This window comes from Cyphomyrmex costatus, unplaced genomic scaffold, assembly GCF_001594065.2.
Source record: "Cyphomyrmex costatus isolate MS0001 unplaced genomic scaffold, Ccosl1.0 scaffold70, whole genome shotgun sequence".
Taxonomy (NCBI): Eukaryota; Metazoa; Arthropoda; class Insecta; order Hymenoptera; family Formicidae; genus Cyphomyrmex; species Cyphomyrmex costatus.
Window position 1 is genome coordinate 1,611,074 of NW_017280267.1, and position 25,347 is coordinate 1,636,420.

General features: G+C 34.1%; 3 protein-coding genes across 3 annotated transcripts in view; all 3 read right to left on the reverse strand.

The window, feature by feature from the left end:
- Window positions 1-5,408: 5,408 nt before the first annotated feature.
- On the reverse strand, window positions 5,409-11,671 carry LOC108780442 (tctex1 domain-containing protein 1-like). Its single transcript, XM_018548152.1, has 4 exons — window positions 11,642-11,671; window positions 11,365-11,498; window positions 10,927-11,120; window positions 5,409-5,629 (listed from the first exon to the last, which is right to left on the reverse strand). Exons 1-4 carry the CDS (start codon window positions 11,649-11,651, stop codon window positions 5,464-5,466), a joined length of 504 nt encoding a protein of 167 aa, XP_018403654.1. The 5' UTR covers window positions 11,652-11,671; the 3' UTR covers window positions 5,409-5,463.
- LOC108780441 (jerky protein homolog-like) lies at window positions 6,078-7,847 on the reverse strand. Its single transcript, XM_018548151.1, has one exon. The coding sequence runs from the start codon at window positions 7,837-7,839 to the stop codon at window positions 6,232-6,234; it is 1,608 nt and encodes a 535-aa protein (XP_018403653.1). The 5' UTR covers window positions 7,840-7,847; the 3' UTR covers window positions 6,078-6,231.
- A 4,336-nt stretch (window positions 11,672-16,007) lies between the features above and the next one.
- Window positions 16,008-25,347, reverse strand: part of mgl (low-density lipoprotein receptor-related protein megalin) — a 57,542-nt gene continuing 48,202 nt past the window's right edge. The window contains exons 19-29 of the mRNA XM_018548226.1: window positions 24,411-24,969; window positions 23,837-24,080; window positions 23,114-23,721; window positions 22,732-23,024; window positions 21,372-21,889; window positions 20,378-20,615; window positions 19,465-19,719; window positions 18,760-19,266; window positions 17,523-18,495; window positions 17,338-17,437; window positions 16,008-16,631 (exon numbers count right to left, since the gene is read on the reverse strand). Coding sequence (XP_018403728.1) covers window positions 16,356-16,631; window positions 17,338-17,437; window positions 17,523-18,495; window positions 18,760-19,266; window positions 19,465-19,719; window positions 20,378-20,615; window positions 21,372-21,889; window positions 22,732-23,024; window positions 23,114-23,721; window positions 23,837-24,080; window positions 24,411-24,969 — 4,571 coding nt within the window. The 3' untranslated portion in view covers window positions 16,008-16,355. The remainder of the gene's footprint in view (window positions 16,632-17,337; window positions 17,438-17,522; window positions 18,496-18,759; window positions 19,267-19,464; window positions 19,720-20,377; window positions 20,616-21,371; window positions 21,890-22,731; window positions 23,025-23,113; window positions 23,722-23,836; window positions 24,081-24,410; window positions 24,970-25,347) is intronic.

Genomic DNA, 25,347 nt, shown 5'->3' on the forward strand with positions numbered 1-25,347 from the left:
ATTTTCGCTACTGCCAACGAACGTTAGAGAGGAACTCGTGTTCGTCGATACGCACGACGATGCCTTAACATTATTAAGTCCCAGCGTAGTGAGTGGCTCCCGATGTGAGCTGGCTGGGGCCCAGCGGGCCTTGAGGGAGCCCAGAACTCTGCATCGCCGACGGAGTGTAAATATATACGCGGGTCTTAGATGTCCCGCGACGATGACGAATAGATGCTCCATGGATTGTTTGGAATCTCGCAGAGTTTGGCACGGTTAGCATCCATCTCCTCGAGGTGTTAACAGGATAATGAAAGAGGAGAGCCAGTTGTAAATAGGATCAAGTCTTGTTACCATTGTAAGAGCGACTTTAGTAAGCTAACTTTAGGGAGAACCTTGAAAGTGCGCACGTCTTTCGTCTCTGCACGATATAGTCCCCCGCACCTCCGACATCCGGAACTATTGTCTGTGATGGCTTGATCTTGGAAATATTTTTCGTAGCACCGCGACGGCCGTAATGACGATGGCCGCGAGCCTTCCTGCAGGAATGATCGGTGAATGTTCATCATCTGGATATCAATCAATTGCTCGCTTGATCATGCGAAACATTCGCAAATTTCAACTTAGTATATTTGTAGAATAAAGGCAAAATTGCAAAATACACACATAAATTTCTCATCAAAACGTTCTATAAAATTTTCTTTTTTGTTTTATAATATTATTCACATTATAAAACTAACTTTAAATAATTATTGGACAGACAGATATTTTAAATAAATGTTTTATAATTTTTAGCATAAAATATTATGATATCTATATATCGATAAAGTAAAATTTGAAAAATCGAAAGAAGTGTTTCTATTTTTATTATGAATCATGTGTTGATAAAATAAAATTTCAAAAAGTCAAAGGAATTGATAAATTTTTATTACAACGTTTTAACTTGACATTTATTTCAACTAACGTTATTTTCACAATTGCTTTCATATAATTAATATTAATAGAATTATATTTTAAATTATCTTAATCATAATTTAATTACTTTGTATTTTATTTTGGCTATTTTAATTTTTGTAACAAAAGCGAATTTCAATATTATGTAATAGTATTAATTATTTAATTAGAATAATAATATAATATTGATAATTAATGCAATCTTATACGACATTTTAATATCAAGATTCGTGTATCTAATTACGACATTAAAAAATTTTTTTCTACAAAATTTTCATATAATTTTAAATGATACAAATTTTACATTATCCTGATAATGTCGAATATTACAAAATTGTAGTCTACAACAAAATATGTAATGCATACAATATTGCGAGAAATTATTATGAATCCATTTAATAGTATCCAGATGATTAGCTCCTCATCGAGGATAGGAGGGAAGGGGAGGTCTGAGGCAGAGGAGGCGGAAGGAAAGTGTTAACGATTTAAGGCGAAACGAATCAATTTTTTATAACGGCGTGAGAGAAAACGAGAGAAAGGTAGTGAGAAAAAGGGAGGCACGAATATCAGAATTCTTAATCAATTTCGAAGTCTGTATATACATTTGCGACAACAGCATAAGAGAATGTGAGAGAATACAAGAAAAGCAGTGTGAAAGAAACAGATATGCGAGACATTCGCGCGAAATATAATTTGACGATTTAAGGCAGTGTGAAAGAAACGGATATGCGAGACATTCGCGCGAAATAATTTGACGATTTTGTTCTGGGGATTGAAATCGTGTTATTTTTAACGGGAAAATGGAGATAAGGGATCAAATTCCGATGTTAACATTATGTGAAAATGGAAGCGCTTTTTCACCTATTCTACTACGTGTAGTAACGGAAAATCACATCGGTTTCAATCCCTATTTTATTCCACTTATCACGAGTGTATGTATACCGCCCCGAAAAATTTCCGGACATAGCAGCGAAATTTTTGAAGCTTTGATTCATTGAACTTACCGTAGCACCGCGATTGAAGTGAATTAAATCAAAGGTGATTGTATCATATTCTAGAACAAATACAATTGTAATTCGCAAATCATTCTTTTTGAAATGTAATCTCAAACGCCTTTACTTAATATACATTTACTTAAATATACCTAAAATAACGAGAAACGGTAATGTCCGGAAATTTTTCGGGGGTAGTACTGTACGCGCGCATATTCCATTTTATTATATAAATTGTCTTACAATTAATTTCGCATAAATCTTTGAAATTATTCTTAAATATGATCACGTCGATTCCAACGAGAGTGCTCGTTTTATTATTCGATTTAGACAACAAAAGAAATTTCGAGGAACACATTGAATAGGAAAGTGCTAAAATTCAATAGATAAAAAAAATTGCGATCGAGATGATTAGAGCAGGAAATTTTTCCGCACACACGTTTACTACCTTCTTCCACATATAATATTTCTATATAGCTATGCTAATTGTTGTTAATTTATTCCTTTAACTTCATGATTCTTGTATACTTCTTTTTACAAAATAGTTGAAAGGACTGTGCAACGTCCGCGGCGACGCTTTGCCAAATTTTGTATTTCACCAGGTACTTATACATTATTAGCATAACACGTATACATGCGACCATGACTGTAATTAACAAGACGTCATTTTCAAGCATCATCATACCGATTACTATATGATTGTCATTGCTATTGCTCCAGCATTTAATCCAAATTATATTTGGAAACTTTGTGATATGCGATGATCGAGCGAAGAAACCGAAGAGATTGAGACAGAAAGGAAGTTGTGTGTATGTCGTGTGCGCGCGTGTGTGTGTGTGTGTATATGTGTGGCGTATGTCTGCGCGCGCGCGTGTGTGTGGGGGTGATCAATAGCTCTATTAAACTTTTTTTCGGATTATATATATAAATATTATAAATATAAACGTATACATACGCGAGTTAAGGTGGATCGTCGATGACGAGCAACGTATTGTTATTATTGTAAATGTGTTATATACAGATAATAGCATGCAACAGACATATACACATACACACATACAACACGTACGATATACACAAAGTACATATATAAACAATCATATATACACGTACACGTATACACTGATGGAGATAAATAAATTGAGAACTTTCGATAATTCCATACCGATCACGGCGAGGTGGAATGTCTCGCCTTCCCTCGCGGAGGCAAGAGAAGAAGAGAGTGAGAAAAAGAGGGAAAAAGAGGTTAATTTTATCCCGATTGTGGTTGTTGTAGAAGCCAAAAATCACGGGCAAATTGCGCGATCAAACTTTTTCATTTCGTGTGTCTTACGTGGCTCTACATGGCAAAAGTTTTGAATTTGTTATATGGGTCTCAATTTATATTTCAAGAGTTATGCGATGTCTTTATTAATTGTAGAAGATAAATAGAGAGTTTGTAATAATCCAACAGAATCTTAATAATGTTTGAATCACACAAGCAAGTCAGAATAGGAGGAGATAGGAGATTTCAAAGAATTACGTATTGAATAGAATCATGTTGTTCCGAAAGTTTTTCTTTTCATTGAATTGGCATACAATTTCCAAGATACCAAAAGTTTGAAAAGATTCTTTGTCAATAAAAGAGTTTGGCCTTTGTAAATAATAGATTTAGAATATTTTATTTATCCAAAAGAGAGGCACTGTGTAAATGTTAAGTAATTTAAAAAATTCAAAAACCAGAAAAACTTTTTTAAAACGTTTGTTTTACGAACTTGTATATATTCTTCTTGTTTATTTATCTTACTCTTTGTTTTCCTTTACGATAAATCTTACGCTTGTCTAAAGTTTACAAATTACAATAAATACCTTATATAATTATTAAGAATTTAGTTATTATTTATCATCAATATATTATCTTTATTACGAAGGAGATATATTTCTTGTATGTTTTTTGGTTCATTTATAATTTGTATTATTTATATTTTATATTTTACAAAAGGATAAAATAGAAAAATTATCTTGGTAAGCTCCACAAATCTCTGCTCGCGCGGTTGACTTGTAATTTTTGCGATGAGGCGAATCACCGCCTTGTAAATAAACGTATGCGTCAAAAATGGACCAAGGATCTACATAGTACAGCTCGTGCGTGTAAAATTGATCGGCAGGTAGGATTGTAAGTAAAGTTACAACTAATCCTAATAATTACGGAGGAACCCCGCAAAAGATAGGCGAATTCAGAGGGGGATTCACGAAAATTCTCTTGCGAAATAAGAATCTTACAATTAGTTTTCATAGTTACGAATCGGCTAGACACTTAATACTGTTTTTAAATAGACATTTTTCAATATTTTGTCGAAGTTGTCTAACACAACGCTTTTCGGCAATGCTTTTTCATCCCTTTGTGTTTTGTTTAAATTTACGAACAAAGCTTAAACTAGTTTTTAGATAATTAGGGCTATTTTTTGTACTTCCGATTTAATGAAACACACAGTGTAATCATTCAGTCCATTAAATAGCAAAATATTAAAAAATTTTTTTCTATTTCGGTATTTTTTTTTATAAATATAGACAATTGAAGTAAAACGCAAACTACGAAATTATGAATTGAGAATATGAAGCAATAACGATACAAGTTTAGTTGCTCTTACAAAATTTTGAGAAAATTTACGTTCTAACGGATATGCAAGCGCAAGAAGTTTTGTATTATATTTGAATCAAATTGTGACTTCAATGATTAATGATTTAATTTCGCATAATGGATTTTTGTACATCTTTCTCTTAAAATTCGCTTAATTTTTGCGGTGTAAATAAAACTGACGGCGGCGCTAGCTTGTAATTAATTAATTAATTAAGGCTCTCGCGCCTCTTTTATATAAATATTATACATATATATGTATATTATATACGACTTAAAAAAAGAACATTCCACCACAGCCGCGCGGTATTATTTTTCTGTATCCCTGTAACTATGAAAGCGCGATATAAGTATTAAGAACGGACTTTAAGGGAATATATACGACTGTACTAATTAAAAGGATTGATCAACTTATTATTAAATCACCATCATTATCATTATTATAATTGCCATTGTTAATATCATTGCAATAATTATTTCACCCTCGGTTCTCACTATAATCATCAACATTCTTTCATTATTATTAATAATCATAACATTACATTGTACTTGTCGCTGTTATATACATACACATATAAATATATAAATATATAAATACATATAAATATATAAATATATATATACGAATGATATATATATTAATTTAATAACAATAAAGAAAAATGTGAAACACACGTGATCTAATTGTGAGTGTGGATCAACGATCCTTTCTTCAAACATAACATCGGCGAGCATTTGATCAAGTTAATTATTATGCATTCAGTATACTTTTCCACTAATTCGTCTTTAATTAATTTTATCTATACGTTTTCATTTTGTAAATTTTCTCTGAAACACTATTTTAGTTTAATGTATGTTTAAGGACTCATTACTCATCATCACAAAATCCCTCACATGGATCTTTTTTTTTTTAATACTTATTTACTCGTAATAAGTCCCCACTACGAGACCCATTGCAGCAAATTCTGCAGTCTCAATTACGTGAGTTGAGTACGTGTCTCTTTGAACGTCCCATAACTTACCAAAACTTATTTGCACGTTTTGTCCTAATTTTTGGACGATCGACATAATAACCACAACTTTGTATCTGGAAGTAGCAATAAAATAGGCTGAAATAATTTCTCGCATAAAAAATGGATTTTTATTACTCAAATAGCATAAATAATAAACATTTCAAAAACACGTTTTTATAAAACTAAAATATAATACAGTAGAACTTTGGTCATTTTTCTAACAAGAAAAGGAGATCATTGTTATTTTTATCTAACAACATATTTTATATATATATATATATATATATATATATTGTATATATATAGATAGAAATTATTTTAATTACATCTTTAAACATAGTTAATTCCGTTCTTTAATTACATCTTTAAGTACAGTCAATTTTATTTTTCTTAAAATCTTAAACATAATAATTATTGATATATAATAATTCGTTGGTACAATATATGTATATAGGAAGATCAAATATATAAATATATATATAGATATACGTCGTTCGATAAGTCTATGCAAAGTCTAAAATATTGCCAAACACAGAGTAATAGATCTATCTCACTGAAATTCGATGTCCTCCAAAAGAGTTGCCGAATACTAAAAATAATCTCGATACGTACTGGTGGTGCTGTATTTTAGACTTAGCATAAACTTATCGAACGATCCTCGTAGATGGATAATTCTTTATGATTTAGAAGCTCTTTTAGATTTTCGGACTCGTGAAGCTGATCTGTTTTTCGCTGCAATATCTCGCCACTTTTGCATCGTGAACACGTCGGACGAGTGTGCATCTTGTTGTTCTATGTACGCCAACGCAAGTTTAAGAGCGGACACAGCATCTGAGTGAGAAATTTTGTGCGTAAGCTGAACCGGCTCAACCAGCTCTTCGTCAGATTCAGACGATGACTCTTCCGAAGATTTTTGTCCAACAATGGCCAGTATCTCTGCGTCCGTATAATCTAATTCTCTGTCGTCACCTGTTATCCATTCTTCAATGTTTGTTTCCATAACTTGTTCCGGTCCAAGGAGAATCTTTGCCATTTCTAATAATTTATCTCGTGACTCCTCTGCTTCTTGTTTACGAAGATCGGCATCTAATAACTCCTCTTCTTGCTTGACAATCTTATGCCACGACTTTCTCAAAATTTCTTGTTCTACATCCTTCCATGATTGAGATATCCAAAACACCACCCTCTTCAAATTGATTTTCTCGAGACTCTCGATCAATGTTTGACCGTTTTCACGTGCCTCTAAAAGAAATGTTAAGAGGTGAAATCGGTATAGCCGCTTTAAGTTTAAGAAAACACCTTGCTCCATGGGCTGGATCAATGACGTCACGTTAGTTGGGAAGAATTTCGCAATGATATCGCCATTGTGTAGTGTATCTATGTTTGGATGTGCAGGTGCATTATCGATATACAAAATGGCCTTCCTCGGAAGTTTCATCTTCTTCAAATGTCTTTCAACCTTTGGCACAAATTGTTTATGGAACCACACTTTAAAGAGCATAGGGTCCATCCATACATTTTTCTGGTGTTTATAGTAAACCGGCAATTGTGAAGATGAAAGATGTTGTAATGCTCGAGGATTTGCGTATTTTCCAATGACCATAAGACGTATTTTATGATTACCAGTAGCATTACTACATGCTAATATGGTTATTTTTTCCTTGTTCCGATTGTTACTTGGACCTAATGATTCTTCATGCCACGCCAGAATTTTAGTAGGTAACATTTTGTAATTCAAACCTATTTCGTCACAGTTATAAATCTGTTCTAAACTATAACCTCCTTTATCGATCGTTCTTCTAAATTTTTCATTGAAACCGCTCACTGCGTCATCATCTCCAAAGAATTTTTCTCCACGAGTGTTAAATTGCATAAGTCGTATACCATATCTCTTTTTCCATCTATCAAGCCAGCCATTGCTGGCTGCAAAATATTCCTCCTGAGTTCCCTCTGGCAAATGCGAGTATAGTGACAAGGCTTTTGCCTTTAATATCGATCCCGTAATCGGAGCGCCTTTTTCCCTTTGTTGCAGAAACCATAAAAATAAGGCTTCTTCCACTTTCGTGTGTTCTGTAAGCTTCATTGCTTTACGTTCAATAGGGGTTTTCGACTTTTCCGTCCATGCCTTTAATTTCGCACGATTGCGTATCCAGTCACCGACGGTGACTCGTCCAACGCCAAACTTGGCAGCGACCTTTTTATGACACTCCCCTTTATCAATGCGTTTAAGAGCTTCAAGCTTTGTTTTAAGTGGAATACAGACTTTCTTGCGTTTCGGAGCCATTGCACGCGTTACAGGGCGAACGAAGCGAACAAATATGACGTTTACATTGGAACAATGATACCGGATGGAAGACGCGGCGGCTGTCTCAAAGAGTAGGTACAGGTGTACACACACAAAGAAGCACATACATCCTCTTCTTTGTGCGCGTATTCCCCAGCGCACATTGACACACAGGCTCTTTTTGTGTACGTATCCCTTCCATCTATCTATCAGTAGAGTCGCATCTTCCATCACTGTACGGTAGCGCTACGCTCGATAGCGAAGTCGGATAATCCTGGGGTTGGATGATGCGAGGTCGGTTAATCAGGGTTCTACTGTATTAAGTAATCGGAGCATGCTATAAGTTCATGTCGATAGCACATTCACGGCCGATTTCTAAATATTTTTTTAATATGCCACCGATAAAAAAAATTTTATTTCAAATTGCAATGTAAATAATCTATGGAAATTTATAACAATTTGAGCTCTAGCTTTAAAATTGTAATATTTGCACTTTAATGGCCTAGTTAACATCTGGTGCACTTGATATATAAATATTAACTAATAACTTTCTATTGAATTATTTTAATTTCGGTGATACGTGTAAACATATACATAATATATATATATATATATTGAATTAATCATTTTAATATATATTGTACTAATTTAATACATCATTTTTTATAAATACATTGCTGAAATTGAAATAATTTAATAAAACGTTACTTTAGTACCCATATCAAGTAAACGATGTAAAGCGGGGAGCACAGACTTTTGCATAACGCATAAACCATAAAGAATTTGATTGGTCCATTGACTCATGCATAAGAAAATGGGCCAATGAAATTCCTTATGCACATGCTTTATGCGTTATGCAAAAGTCTGTGCTCCCCGCTTAAGCCAAGGTTGTAACATATCTTAAGTCCAAAACACAATGCGAGGGAATAGCGATAGCGATAGGAATAACACAGTTTCAACTTATCAGAAATCGGATACACCGGAATACACAGTTTTTGATAGGTTGAAACTGTGTTATTCCTATCGCTATCAATGTTATTTCCTTGCATTATGTCTTTGGCTTTATGTGCGCAAACCTTGTTTACATCGAGTGCTTAGGGTGGAATCCTATGAGGCGTATTTACCGCGTATCGCGTAACCGCCTAACCAATCAATAATCAGTAATAGCGTTTTCCACTGGGAAAACTGGTGCAACACTGAGTGCACATTGAGTGCAATTATGTGTTATTCCACTCTGAAAGCTAGTTCAGCGTTTAATGTTCTACTAACACAACTGGACTGGAAAAAATTACACTGAGTTCAACTTTTGCTCCACTGTCTTTAAAGACGATGAAAGAGTAAAGCCTATTCTACAATGATTGTAAGCCACAAAAATTGACCAATCATAATCGATTATTCTCCTCATATTCGATTACGATTGGTCATTTTTTATGGCTTACGGTCGTTGTAGAATAGGCTTAAGTTAGTGCAAATTAAAATTGAGATTGTTTATGCGCTTTCAAATACGATCATACGTTGAGGTATGTCATTTAAATTATTTTAATTAATAGTAATGATGTTATTTTCAGTTTTTGCTTATCTCAAAATAGCTGACATTACTATTTTAATATTCAAAACCATTAAACTGATAAAAAAAATAATAAATCATTGAGAATATGTTAAAGATTATAAATTAAACAAATTAAAAAGTAAAATAAGCAATTTAAATTTATGTGACAGCGAATGCGCGCGACGTATCCAGCCGCGCGCTTGCATTATTTGATGGTGTGCCAGGCGAATCTAAATATTTTTATAAATTAATATCTTGTTAACTATTGCGAAAATTGTAAAATGATAGAAGACTTTTCTTCTCAATTTAGTCCATTCTATCTCTATACGACAGATTTTTTTATTACTTGTCAAACACCATGTATAAAGAGAAGCAACATCGTAAGAAGGGGATTTAAAAATATTACCATAAGATTATATACAAAAAGCGTAGAATGCAAAATATAAGCGAACAGCTTGGCAGCCACGTGTGTCAGCTGTGTAATCAGCTGCGATCACAATATGGTTCATGCAGTTTCACTTAGGAGTGGATATCCAATCAGAACATATAGCAGACTGCCTATCAGAAACTGCGACATCAATGCTGCTTCTCTTTAAGGTACCGTTTCATGCTGACGCTTGACGCTCATTTTTAGCGTTAAAATTATGTGATAAAAATTGACGAATATCAAGCATTAATTTTTATCACATGATCTATTTTGACGCTAAGAATGAGCGTCTAGCGTCAGCATGAAAAAGCACCTTTATATATAGGACCCTAGTTACTACCGAGTAATACAGACACAAACCACGACCATTTTCAACGCTACGATTTTATCGGTGTGTAAGAAAAATGGACGTGGAACGTAGTTTCCGTATTTTAAAAATGTACGTTGGTGCGTTAACATAACAGTGAGTTAGGGTATATACATCTAAAGCCTATCGCACATGAAATGCATAATAGAGCATGAGCATAACATAAAACTGTTGGACCAATAAGCATCCAGCATAAAGCTGCCATATTGATTAACATAAGATGCTCATTGGTCCAGCGGTCTTATGTTATGTTTATGCACTGTTATGCATTTCATGTGTTTTGAGCTTTATTAATTAGGCGAGAAACACACACTTTTGCATAACGCATAAAGCATGTGCATAAGGAATTTCATTGGCCCATTTTCTTATGCATGAGTCAATGGACCAATCAAATTCTTTATGTATATGGTTTATGCGTTATGCAAAAGTCTGTGCTCCCCGCTTAAGACTGCAGTATAGATTTTTGCATAACGCATAATGCATAGTGCATAAAGGAATCAACCAAAGAAAATCTTTCCTTTTCCATTTTATCGAAAAGAGGAACTCCAATTAGTTGATTCCTTTTATGCACTATGCATTATGTAAAAGCCTGTGCTACGATAATAAGAGTACATCCACACAAACTTATATAGCAACATTTTTTCATCATTTTATATAACAAAGACTTTAATATGCACTAGTGCGTATTTAATGCGTCTAATTTAATTTACTGTAATACATTTGTTTAATTGATCGATATCTTACCGATCGTAGAGCTCCCTACAAATTTTATCGCGCACTTCCTTTGACATTCTCTGGCAGATTTGCATGCAAACTTGAGATTGATATTTTAAACCAATTAAATAATCCTGCATAACATCAATTAAAATCTTATCAACAACTTCACTATTAAAAGGCTTGTAAGCTTCCAAACGATAAGTATTTTGGTACTTCGGAATCTGAAAGATAATTTTTGTGCATCTTAATTTAAAATATCACATACGTCATGTAATCTCTATTCTGTAAATAATTAATAAAGTTATCATGATTAATTTTTAAGTGCACTACAAATATATTGTATTTATTATCTACAATCTTTTATTTATTTCTATTATAACTTTTGAGATTATACATTTCTACAAAACTACTGCGTACAATTTTTTTTCATCTTGCTGCAATGTTGGGAATTTTTATGTGAGATACCTTAAAGCCGCTCTTATCTGTGCGAAAGAATAGGCCTGACTTTGGTATTCCAGTAAGAGATAGACTACTAATATAGGTTTTGGATCGAACAGCTCTACTGAGAATAGACCATGCTTTCGACATGGGTTGTTGCGCTAATAATTAATAATATATCCAGTATATCCAATTATTATCGTTTGTTTTATGTGTATCAAATTATAATAGTAATAATTATTAATACATGTTATAACAAGACTTTTTGTTTCAATCTTTTAAGTCATTATTAATTAAAACTTACTTGTACTCATGTTCGTCAAAGAAATTTTACTTCAAAGTATAAAATAATTCATAAAATTGTGTATTGTATATCAAATAGCAATTAAAATAACTTCCAAAAATTTCATTTATAATTCTTAATTTCAACTTCCTTGAAATTGCCACATTTGTATTTTTATTATCGACCTATCTCGTCGATTTCGTTGTTTTTATAACTGGCTAATATATTACTATATAATATACATATATATATGTGTGTCGTACGACATTCAACAACTCTCCCCCTCGTAGTTCTCCTTCCTTTCTCTCTTTATTTCTACTTCCCTTCCTAGTCTTGTTGCCTACTATTTTCCGATTTATTTGTTTGTATCTTCTTTCTTTAAGACCCGTATTTATAGTTAGACCTTATATTTAAGGCTTAATTCCTTAAATTTATCTTTAGATGCTCACAGTAGCCAATAAAATAATTCATAGAGCATCTGAAGATAAACTTAAGTTTTAGTCAATGTCCAAAGATGTTATAAATTAAAAGTTAAAATTGACTCTCACACCCATATTCATAGTCAAGCCTTATATTTAAATATCAGGCTTGACTATGAATATGTGGACTAGTCAAAACATACTTTTAATATTATCGTACTTTACCTATTTTCATCGAACATAAGTTATAATGAGTCTCATCATTTTTATATTTTCCCGAACCAAAATGTCTGAGTTAACATTGGTAATAACCCGATAGATGTCGAAACATTTATTTAGGAAGGAAGGAATCGAATATTGGTGGAATAAAAATCATATAATGGAATTGATATTGTGCTCGTAAAAAAATATAATTTGCGTGATCGGGCACAAAGGATGCAACACATTATATGCACTTGATATAGTATGAACACAAGGAAAATTGGATTATCAACTTTACAGTTTATTCTTGGACGGTATCTGTTTGATATTTTTGCACAATATATTAACACAATTATTATTTTGTCAACTTGATAAAAGAATACACACAATATTGATATATCGTTATAATATTAGGACATTCTGGAGTCTTGCCCAAGTCAAAGTTGATTGTAACAAAAATATATACTATATATATATATATATATTGTATATATATTTATTTATTATACTCTTTTATGTCTAATAATCTGTGCGGAGGATAGATCAGTGCTGATAATTCTTTTCCCTAAGTTCTTGCGAAACGGGTATGTACAACGTACTTGCATTGATCTCTCACCTTTTTCACACCGAGGTATATAATTAAATATCTTTGTATTATAGACTGATTATCTTGCGAGAGCATTCCTTCGGAATTTGTTTAAATTGTCTAATATTTACAAAATTATTGAAAAGAATACCTTATTTGAATTTATAATATTAAGAAATGAAAAAATCTAAATAGTCTTATAAGACTTGAATTTTAACGAATTTATTATACTTTTCTTGTAAAACTTAGAAATTGCATTGCTGAACAAATTATTGTAATACAAAGATGTTACACTGCAATTATAGTTTGCGTGGAAGAAGAATTACGCTTACTGACCCTGCAAAAAATTTGTGTAGATATTAAAAAGAATTAACTGACGTTCGGTTTACATTAACTATATATATATATATGATTGAGTTGAATTTCATGTAATTGTCATTAGCAATTAACTTAAATATTTTTTCATTTTTTTCAACAAGATAAATCATTATTTAATTATATCATTTATACATATAAATAAGAATAAAAAATGTTTAATATTTAAAAATGTAGATAGAGTAGGTAGGGTTTTTCCAGGCTAGAATAGTAAATCTTATCAGCGATAGAATTTATGTTTTTAAATAGTGCATATTTAACATATGAAAGAAACATTTTTAAGAAGTAGTTGTAACACAAAGGGAAATTGTTTGCTGTCATGATTGAAGTTCTTGTGATAATTAAAGGTAAATACATTGTCATTTTCATGGTCATTTCAATAGAAACCTTTATATCATTTTTAAGTTATAACTTTTGTATACGAATGAATTATTTTCTTACACTATTCGTTTTAAATGGGCGGAATAACTTCACTGATTTCGATCTTGTAAATTTCACATTGGTTTATATATTTTTTTTCTCTGTTGTATGTTAATTTTTATATTTACAAGAGTTTATGTTCAGTAACCCATACAACACATGGACGCTCATCGGACATCCAAAGAAAATCTGAGTTCCACGGGCGTCACAATAACCGCCCATTTGACGCCTATTGGACATAATCGAGGCAAAAAATGGGTACAAAATGAGCATAAAATGGGCATTCTTCTTTTTTTTTCGACCGAATCAGGTCATAAAATGGTCAAAAAGGGCGTCTACTTTTCGAACGCATCCTTCCATGTCCAATAGGTGTCCATGTGTTGTGTGGGAATAAAATAGTTAAAGCTAGGACTCCATGCGGTGATCAATCAGGAGCCAGGCGCATGCCGCATTCGGCAGGAGTCAGCAGGAGTCCGGCATGTGCCTGGCTCCTCGCATGCGTTTGCCGCAGCTCACTACATACATGGAGTCTTAGCTTATGTTTGAAATATAATTCGGTATGTGAGACACTCTTTTCTGAAAATTTTGCAATCACTTGGAAGTTAAAATTGACGAAATAGTCCCGTTCTATCCTATAATAAAATATATATATAGAAAATTTTTTAATTTCGATCGTTTTTGCCACTATTATGAAAGAAAGTAAATTACTAACAATAAGAAATACAAATGTTAACAAATAGTAGAAAGAATAAAAGACAGAGAGAACTAAAGAAGATATACAAAATTATTGAAATAATTTTCTAAGTTAATCTCATAAAATGAATCATCGTCGATTTTTTTTTAATTCAATAATCTTTTGCAGGAAGAGTACCTCATATAACCTACAACAGTAAAATGTACAATGATGTCGGCCGGGCGAATATTTCAAAAGCATAATGTTCGCCACACAAGAAAAGTTTCTTCCTGTCGTAAAATCGAGTGTGCTCTGTGTAATAACATTCACAAAAATAACTTTAATAACGCTCATACATGAAACATCTGTCTCCTCGAGCCTGCACGCCTTTATTCACCATAACAAGGAAAAGGCCATTTTCTCGACATAAAAAACTATATAACGCCACGCCTTACAAAAATACTTCGCACAAGAATACAGTTTTTTGAACGGACGTACGTGCATCATTAACGCTCAACTACTGCAGTTTAATTAGAAGGATCATTTTCAACCCCGGGAATATTCATTGAACTTTTATTAGTCATTATTATTAAGGTTATTATAAAGATATTATTAGATCTCTTATTGTTTTATTTTATAATAGAAGGAAAAAGAAACATAATAGAAATATTGAATTGAATTGAATAATAAGATATTGGTCAATATTTTTGAACTTTATAAATCTCTATCGAAGTCAAATTTGATCCTGCTGTATTGTAGTTAAGAATAATTTTCACGCGTACGCTAAGTGCTCAAACTGTACATTAAAAATAATTAAACGAGACATGCTTAATTTACTGGAGATCGAAATTTTATAAGTTTTATTTAATCCTTAAACGTGTTTTGTGTGGATACGATTTTTTGAATAAAATAATAATACATATTTTTCTTTTGTAGTACAACTTATATATATTCGTCTTATTGTTATAATACATTGTACAGATTTAAAAATGTTTAAGAAACTACAGAGATATGGCGAGCGTTTGAAAAAATTATTTACCGATGGAGTGTACCAATTCGAGCACTATACGCGCACATGCACGCATACACACACATATACATACACATCCTAGCTATTGAAAGTGTTTCGCCGTTATCGTTCTTCAAGTAGCAACTTGAGAAAAAACGGGATGTGCGTCTTTTATGGTACATGGATAATATGAACATTATACTTTGTTGGCAATTATATTTACAAGACTTAAAAATCACACACCTAGTAAAAAATGACACGATTGTGTCTATTGCAATTCGCAATAGGCACTTTCGTTCTATTCTCCCTCTTGAAATCGATACCATCGATTTATCTTACGATCATACTATACTCATCGAAATTTTAAGATCCTGAAGCCAGTTCACAATTCCTGGCTGCAAGGATCTAGAGATTTATCATGAGAATCTGTGATCAGAGATTCTCATAAATCTAAGGATGCAAAAAAATAAAAACCTAAACATGTCGAAGTTCTTAGATGCAAGAATATGCAAAGTTGACTTATGACTACTAAATAAAAATATTTCTTTTGTCAAAAATATTCAAGGGCGACATCCAAAATTTTCTTCCATTCAATATTAAAAAGAGAGGAAAAGAATATAAAATATAAAGGTTTCCGAATCTAAAGATCCAATTAAGAAATTTATTTATAGAGAATTTATTGTCGAAGTTTTATAAACCCGTTCGTCTAAAAAAGATTCTCTTTTGTTTTCTATAGCAGTTTATAATTTTGATGATTCTCTTTTTCAAAAATCCAGAGATCTCGATAATCTCATATGCGCGGATATCACTGAATAAGACAAAACCTTGAATTAATCGCCATATATGCTAAAAACATCTCGGTGAATAGCTTAATAAATAACGTACACGAGCAATCGCGTAGTGATCCGCACTGTGTTTACGTAAAACTGGTAAATTAATTTACGTTTGTGTCCTTTCATGTATTCTTTGCAGACTCGTGAAACATCTCCACCCTGCATTTCAAGTTCGAAGCACAATTGATCTGAAGAAATTCCTAAATAGAAATTATAATCCTAGCACTCGGACTTATCCTCTTCGACGAGTTGTTGAGTATCCTTCCCCGAGTCGATGGGCGTCGGGTCTAGTTCTCTTCTTTTTAAATGCAGCTGCGGAGGCTCTTTGTGCTGTATGCTGGAAGGCTTCATCTCCGCCGGTACTTCAAACATACTGCCAGTGCCGGTGCCATTCGTGGTACCGCTTTCCATATTCACCGCATCGTACATGGGATTACTGAAGTCTCGGTTTTTGTTTGTAACGTCGTTCAAATTGTACTCCACATCAAGAGGTTCCTTAAACATGGCATATGATAATTAGGAAAGGCATAGACACCGCAATAAAAAACTTATCATACAGGATGTCCCAAAATGACCGCCAAGCATTTCGTATGCTAGTAGAGCGAACTAAATTGAGTCGAAAATTATTTTGCAATTTTCGCAATGTTTAACAAGATATTAATTACAAAAAATCACTAAATATTGGTTTTTAATAATTTTTTTACTCAAGTTTTACTTAAAGTTTTACTATCAACTTTGCAGAAAAGCAGCAAGTGATAAAAATTATTTATTTTTTTCTCATAGAATTCGGAAAAATTTTTTCGAATTTTTTAGTATCGTATTTTCTCATGTTGGTAAAAATAAGAAATACACTATTAAAAAATTAATAGAAAATTTTGAAAAAATTCTTAGAGATATACGAGAAAAAAATAAACAATTTTTGTCTCTTGCCGTTTTTCTCTAAAGTTGATAGTATTTGAGTAAAAAATTATTGAATACTAATTTTTCGGCGATTTTTTAATCATTAATATTACTTCTTATATTCTGATAACTATTGCAAAAATTACAAAATACAGGACTTTTCGATTCAGTTTAATCCGCTCTATCAGTACACAAAATATTTCAAGATTATTCTGAGACATATGTATAATTAACATGGTACATACATGATCTAATTTTGTAAGGTATGTTACAATAAAATCGACGTAAGTAAAGGACTTACCATTCTTTCATGAGCTTCTGCACCAAATTCTACATTACTACCTTGGCGGAAGGAAACACTCTGAGCTCCTGTAAGACTACCGAGGCCACCAGGCTTGCCACTATAAACAGTAATTAAGTTCAATAATGGAAAAAATCATCTTTCCATTTTGTAGTATTGTAAACTTTTGTAATCATCATTCTTACAATGGTCGTTTTTTGAGAACCATGAAGATCGCGGCAGCAGCAAACAACACCAGCAGGCATATGACTATGGGAATAACTATAGCAGCGGTAGAGCCGCCTGCTCGAGCGGCGATCGCCGCCATTTCACAGAATTCGCCATGAAATTCTTCGCGGCAGTTGCACGCCAGCTTGTCGTCCTGCTCTTGACACCGTCCGCCATTTTGACAGCGACATATTCTGGGCGCCGGCAGAGGTCTTTCATTTGTGGCATCGCAATGTCTCTCGTTATCATTGCCCCTCATCAAAAGTTGAAAAGGGCCAACGTTATCTGAACAGAGACAGCGGTGGCCGCTAGGAATTGTTACGCACAGATGAGAGCACTGATCGCTATGACATGGATCTCTCAGACTGGTGTTGTATCTCTGCTGATGATAGACTCTAACGCCTCCAGGACTAGGGAGATTCTTAATGATGGTTTGCGGAACTCCTCTGCCAAATTTGTCCTGTCGGATAAGTTCACCTGTTTGCTTAGTGGTCCAATAAAGGTTGTTCTCGAAAACATCCAACGCTATTGGATTCCTGAGTCCTTTCAAAACAGTTCTCCTGTTGGTACCAGCCAAACTGATCGCTTCGATGGTGTCTAACTTGCTATCGGACCAATAAAGCGTGTGATCCATGGCATAGTCGATGGTGAGTGACGAAGGACTAGCAATTCGTTCTGTCACGAGTGATTTACGTCTAGCTCCGTCCATCCAGGCTATCTCGATTTTTGGTTGATTACCCGAGTCGGCCCACACAATTTCCCCTCGCTCGGGATCCAAAACCACCGCTGTTGGTTGTTCGAGATTCGTTGTAATTAAGCTACGTCGATATCTGCCATCCGATTTAGATACCATAATTTGACCACGAGGAGTCGTTCCTGATTGATCGATTTCGCTCCAATACAAATTACCGGAGATCCAATCCACTGCCAAGCTCGTTGGTCTGGAGTCAGCTATAAAAATTAATATGATTTGTGAAATAAACTATGTGAAGATGATCTTATAAATGGATAAAATATATTTATGTGGTAGTAAGAAACTTTCAAAGACTGCTCCATATCAATTCAGAGAGATTTGAAATCTCAAAATGATCTAAAACTTCAATAATCTAAATCTTTCGGATAAAAATTAAAGAACTAAAATTACTAAGAAACTAAGAACATTTTTTCAATAAAACATAACTAATAAATTTTAACTAAGGATCAAATGGTACGTACTCTTCATATTGAGGTCCTGTGCGTGTCCAACCTTCGCTTCGCCTTTTTTCGCGTTCACCATGAAGGACCGTTTAATAGTATTGTCATACGAATCAATCCAAAAAACGTATTCTGTCCTTGGATTAAAATCAATGGCTTGCACCCTCTTCTCGTTGTCTATCACATCCATCTCTTCCCTAGTGCGCAGATCGTAGGCTCGGAGTTCGGGCCCATTGGCAAACAGCACGACGACATTATCATCTTCAGCGCGGCACACGCCACTGTGTCTGTCCGACAGTTGGAATCCTTGCCGGCAAGAACAAGCGTATGTGCCATTCAAGTTCGTGCAGATGTGAGAACATTGATGGTTACCGGTTTGGCATTCGTCGACATCCACACAGTGCTTCCGATTATCCAGCGAGATTATGTAACCTGAATAGCAGGTGCAGATATAACCGCCGTCAACGAGATTGTGGCACTCATGTGCGCAACCGCCGCGGTCATTGTTCGAACAATGATGATTGTGATCTGAAAACACAATGTTAGATATCTGATTATTTATAAAACAGTAATAAAAAAAGTAGCGAATCCTTACTTTCTAAGTAACAATAACGCGTTATTTTTTTTAAATTAGTAACGCGGTAACGAGTTACATTTTATAAAAAATAACGGTTTTTATGAAGCAACATTCCCAACCTTGAGTGATAAAATATAAATAAAACTTACGACATCCCAACTCGTCCGATAGATCCCCGCAATCGTCCGCAAGATCGCAGAGTTTCATATGGTCGATACATTTCTTGTTCGCGCAGGTATATTCCGTGATCGGATCGCAAGAACGAGTTTGCTTCACACACATCGTCATGTTGTTTTCATCGGAACCATCGCCACAGTTATCGATTCCGTCGCAGAGCTGGTATCTGGCGATACACTTATGGTTGGAACATTGGAACCGTCTGTGTGTATCACACTGGAAGTTTGCTATGTAAAGACACAGCAATATTACTTTCGTTGTAAAACCATCAAGCGATATCACCCAAAAACATTCTCATAATATTATATATAACGTCTCTGGACATTGACTAGTCAAAACATTTCAATTTATCGCATTTTGCTTATTTCCATCAAACACAATTATAATGCGCCTTCAATCATTTTAATACTTGATTCATATTTTGACTACGTTTTAAGATAGATGAATATCCGTTACAAGCATCACGTTTATAATGACAACTAGCAAAATGTGTAAGAAAATAATTTCACTGAAAGTAAATTTTTCAGCTAACATACTAAAAAATTGCTGAAATTGAACTAAAAATATCTCTGGAATTTTTACTAAAGCTTTTCTGAAATTTTGCTAAAGATAAATCTTTCAACTAAAAATTGTTGAAATTATATTGCAATTTTTCTGAAATGCTAAAATTTTATTGAAAAATGTTCCAAAACGCGGATTAATTATAGCGAAATTTTTTAATTATGCGAAGAATATTGTCACCAGGGGTGCGTTAAGGAATTATGCTCAGATAACTCTTGGGTACATTTTTGCTATAATATACGTAACGTAAACTATAGCTTACTAGCCTAGAGTTACTTAGATGTGATTCCTGAACGCAGCCTAGGGATGCGATAATAAACTCACCACACATGGTAACACTTTCATCAGAATTGTCACCGCAGTCGTCGGTGCCATCGCAGATATCATTCAGCGAGACGCAAAGATTGTTGTTACATTGGAATCGCGATTGCGGGCAGTATCTTCCTCCAGGATATCTCGGCGCACAATTAATCTCGTCGCTCATATCGCGACAGTCTCGCGCTCCGTCACAATGAAGATATGATGCAATACAATGACCGCTGGCGCATTTGAAACTATCATTCTGCGGAAATTTATATACAAAATTTTTATTTTAACAATCGCTGATATACAAAAGGTATAACCGTGGCAAAAATAAAAATCTGAGCGTAAACGAAGCTTCTATTCTCCCTTTACATTCAACTTATACTCTAATTTTTATTTTCTCCGAGAAATCGATTAAATTTTCTCAATATTTCAACAATTTTATTTACATTACTTTTAATGTAATTAATTTGATAAGATATATGTGTATTATTATCTTATCTTACATTTGTAATTAAAATAAATTATTAAAATAAATTATTGTTATCGTATATATATATATGGTAATTAATTATAAAATAAATAAACTTTTTGTTATTTTTTAAATAATGCATACTTTACCGGTGCATTTAGATTAAATTTTATTTTGTACACTCCCTATATATGTATATATAAATTTAAATCTCATGGAGTAAAATCTCACTCGAACAAACTGAAAGATTCACTCCAGAGGACTGAAATCTTAATCTCTTATTTAGAATGCAACACCAGGGTAAATGAACCTAAAGGATTTCACTCTTTTGGAGTGAATCTTATTCCAAAAGAGTAAATTTTTTTTACTTCAAAAAAGTGAAAATCTGCCACTCTTGAACAAAAATCGTAGTATTTTTACTTTTTGTCCAAAACTGGCTCAATTTTCAGTCTCTTCGAGTGAGATTTTACTTCACAAGATTTAGAGAATATGTATGTAAAAGTATATATAGAGATATATAAGTCAATCAATCTATTTACATACTTTGCACACCCACTGATGACATTGCTCTTCGTCGCTATTGTCGCCACAGTCGTCCTCGTTGTCGCATCTCCATCTGGACGCGATGCACTTGCCATTTCTGCATTTGAACTCCGACTCGGAACATTGGCGGTACTTATCCTTACACGCCGCTTCTGCCTCATCGCTACCATCCCCACAATCGTCGGCGAAATCGCACTGCCACTGTTTTGGTACGCACCGATTATTGGCGCATTTGATGTCCACTTTGGTGTCACACTTCGGACAGTTCTCCGGACGCTCGTCAGAACCGTCACGGCAATCGTCTTTGCCATCGCAGAATAGCCACTTCGGAATGCATCGGTAATTTGCATGTCCTGGGCACCGTTGCCACCCGGTCGTGCAATTCCTTTGCCGACATATGTACGCCGGCTCGTCGCTATCGTCGCCGCAGTCGTTGTCAGAATCACACATCCACAGCTTAGGAATGCATTTGCCGTTCTTGCAAGAGAACTCAGTGCTCGAATCACAGACACGGTTATCTAAGTAGCAATATGAATTACACATTGAAGCATATCAAAGTAGAAATATATATATATATATATATATATAATATTCAATTCTACTTTAAATCTAAAATTACTTATGCAGTTCTTTAGCTAGAGTAGAAAAATGATTGTTTGTATTTCATAAGTAAAAAAAACAATATAATAAAAATAACTAGTGATATGAAAAATTTTGCTGAAATTATTCCACATTTGAAGTATCCTTCAAACAAAATTTCAGCATTTCAAAAAAAATTTAATTTATAATAATTTCAGCGATTTTTAGCAGAAAAATTCATTTTCAAGCAAAATTTCAATAAAGCTTCAGATCAATTTTCGTATGTTAGCTGAAAGAATTTACTTTTAATGAATTTCAGCACATTTCATCATTCTCGCTGAAATGTTCCAAAACATGGAATAATTTGAACGAAATTTTTTTAAATGTTGATTTTATATATCTATTGCCATCTAATAACTATATGAGCGTTTAGATTTAATGTGTGAATGTCTTTCTCTTCGAACATAGCATCTTTTTGAACATTGTGACAAGCTTTTTATCATGAACTATTATTAATTTTGTATATTAATCATTACTGCTCAGGATGGTTTGAATTGAAACGGTTTGTCAATTGATTGTAATCTGGTATACCAAAGTAATTACATAAACGTAACTATACGCTCTGGTTACTGTTTGCCGCGACTCTTAACGGCCCTCTTTTTATTGATGTTTAATTTCTTAAGACAAGTTTATTTTTGTTTTATAATATCATTATTTCAATTACATCGATTTTTATCATTAATTATAATACTTTTAAACAGAAATGTAGCATGATACTTACGGCAAATGGAAGAATCTTCATCGCTACCATCTTTACAGTCGGCATCCCCATCGCATTTCCAGGAGTCGTGAACGCAACGGCCATTGGATTTACATTTAAACTCAAGTTCCCCGCATTCGAGGGCACATTTAGCTTCGTCACTTTTGTCACCGCAGTCGTCAATTCCGTCGCAAATCGTCACGCTCGGCGTACAATTTCCGTTTGCGCATTGGAATAAGCTTGGCCGACAAATCCTCGTCGGACAGGTCGAGGACTCGTCAGAACCGTCCTTGCAGTCCTTTTCTCCATCGCACCTGTACGTATAATATATTTTCATTGGAATTATTCTGCTGTTAGACAAAAAAGAATACAAAAAAAATTGCTTAATCTAAACATATCTCACCTCCAATACCAAGGAATGCATTTCTCATCGGGTGGTCCACAACGATGCTGACCAGCGGTACAATTCGCTATGCATGTCTTGCCGTCCTTATCCAGAATAAATTGATTCGGACACCTACATTTGTAGGAGGTAACTCCAGGCTGGCCGTATCCTTCGAGCAAGTACGAGCTAGCGGGCGGAGCAATTAGACAGAGATGCGAGCAACCGCCATTGTTTTCCGCGCAAGGATTGTTATAGGGTAATTGCCGAAGAGGATGATAGGCGTGAATATCGTAGGGTCGATGAGTGGTGTTGCGTAGCATCTGTAGATGCGCACCGGAAAACTTTTCCGCTCTGCTAATTGTTTTCAGATTCCAATCAGTCCAATAAATGAAATCATCAAACACAGTGATGGCGAACACATGTGGCACACGTTCGCCAGACAGGACGATTCGCCGATTATGGCCCTCGAGATCGGCGAAGGCAATATAATCTAAATGGGCGTCTGCCCAGAAGATGCGATCAGTAAAGTAATCGATTGTCAGGGCATTTGGCCAGGCTATATCGTCCTCCCATGTCAGAATTCGAGTGAAGTTGCTACCGTCCATGCCCATCTTACCGATGTACGCCTGGAATTTAGATTGTAATTTACGATTAAGTCTTTGTAACTTTGTAATAATTTTGTCTACAGTACAATTATTCACGAAAAAGCTATGATACTTAGTGTAAAATGCTAAAATTCACCTGAAGATGCCAGGACGTAAAGTATAGGTATCCAGCACCGGGATGGACAGCAATAGCACGTGGGTCTGCTATTCCGCTCTGTAAAGTCTTTCTGTTTGTACCATCAAGTTCAGCAACATCCAAGTGTTTTGCGTGACGATCCAACCAATACAATTTCCGACCCACCCAATCAATAGCAATACCTTCGAGACCTAGACTATCATGACGGATAATTGGTTCCTTCTCGCCACCGTTCACTGGTGCTCTAAATAAAGAGAAAACATTTAAATGAAATAAGCTCCTTAGCTTATTAAAGAAAGATAATTTATCCTATCCTTAATGAATATTTTTCTCTTTAGAATTCTTCACAATTTTATACAATTTTCAGAATATTTATATAAATTTTAGAATTTTATAGTTTAATTTCTAAAATTTCCAAGATAAAATTTATAACATCTAAAAAAGGAGGGTAAGAATTTTTTTAATCAAAATTTCTTAAAATATAAGAGATTCTTTTTGTTAATATTATGAAATAATATAAAAATTTATTTTATCAGAGAGATAGCATTAAACAGGAAAAGCATATGTAATGTACCTATATATCGTTTTCGCGGTGACGTCGCAGAAGTACAGCATTTGCTGGCTATAATCCGCGTCAAGCGCAACAACGTTGATCAGATCCTGATGCATCAGATTGTACTTGGACGCATCGATCGACATATTCCTAACGTAATACTTATTCGTGAACACGATCCACGGCTGAATATTGTCCCTTCGCTTGCATGTATGCTCGTCAGCCTCCCTCTCATACCAGCGCTCGTTGCATTTGCAATAGTAACCACCAGGTGTGTTCTCACATTGTTGGCTGCACACTTGGGGCGTTTCGATGCACTCATCAATGTCATCGCAAGCTTTGCCGTCGGCCAGCAGTTTGTAGCCAGGATTGCACTCGCAATAGAAGCTAGTCGGTGTATCCACGCATTTCTGCCCGCATTGATTCATCTCAACTCGAGCGCACTCATCCACGTTGCAGTGCAGCGGCTCATCGCTTTCGTCTGCACAATCCGGTTCTTTGTTACACACCAACTGCGAGTCAATGCAGTTGCCGTTTGCGCACATAAAGTCCTTCGGATTAGGGCACGTTGTATTTTTTCCTTTAGATGCTAAAAGGAAATTAATATTATTGTCGTTACTTTATTTGTATCAAAAAGGAAGAAAATTGGAAGAAGAAAGATTAAATAAATATTTGAATATACTTAAAATTTAAAACTTCTACATTTTTTTAATGCGCAAATTGGATCGGAGGATTAATTATATTTTCCTTATTTTTAGTATTTCTCTTTCTCAGATTTTTTTTCTTAAAATTCTTCCAAATATAATTTTTCAGAATTTCTATAATTTTATGATTTTTAAAACATTTTTCAAACTTCTTGTACAAATTGAATTGGAATGCTTTATAAAAGTATTGACAAATTTCTGCTCTAGAATTTTTTATATTAATCTATAGATGTGCAGTAACTGTTAAATTATAC

Coding starts and splice junctions, on each gene's coding strand:
- LOC108780441 (XM_018548151.1), bottom strand. CDS start 7,839: ATGGCTCCGAAACGCAAGAAAGTCTGTATTCCACTTAAAACAAAGCTT.
- LOC108780442 (XM_018548152.1), bottom strand. Junction 11,121..11,364: donor CAGATAAGAGCGGCTTTAAG/GTATCTCACATA, acceptor ATTATCTTTCAG/ATTCCGAAGTACCAAAATAC. Junction 5,630..10,926: donor TGTAGGGAGCTCTACGATCG/GTAAGATATCGA, acceptor TGCTACTTCCAG/ATACAAAGTTGTGGTTATTA.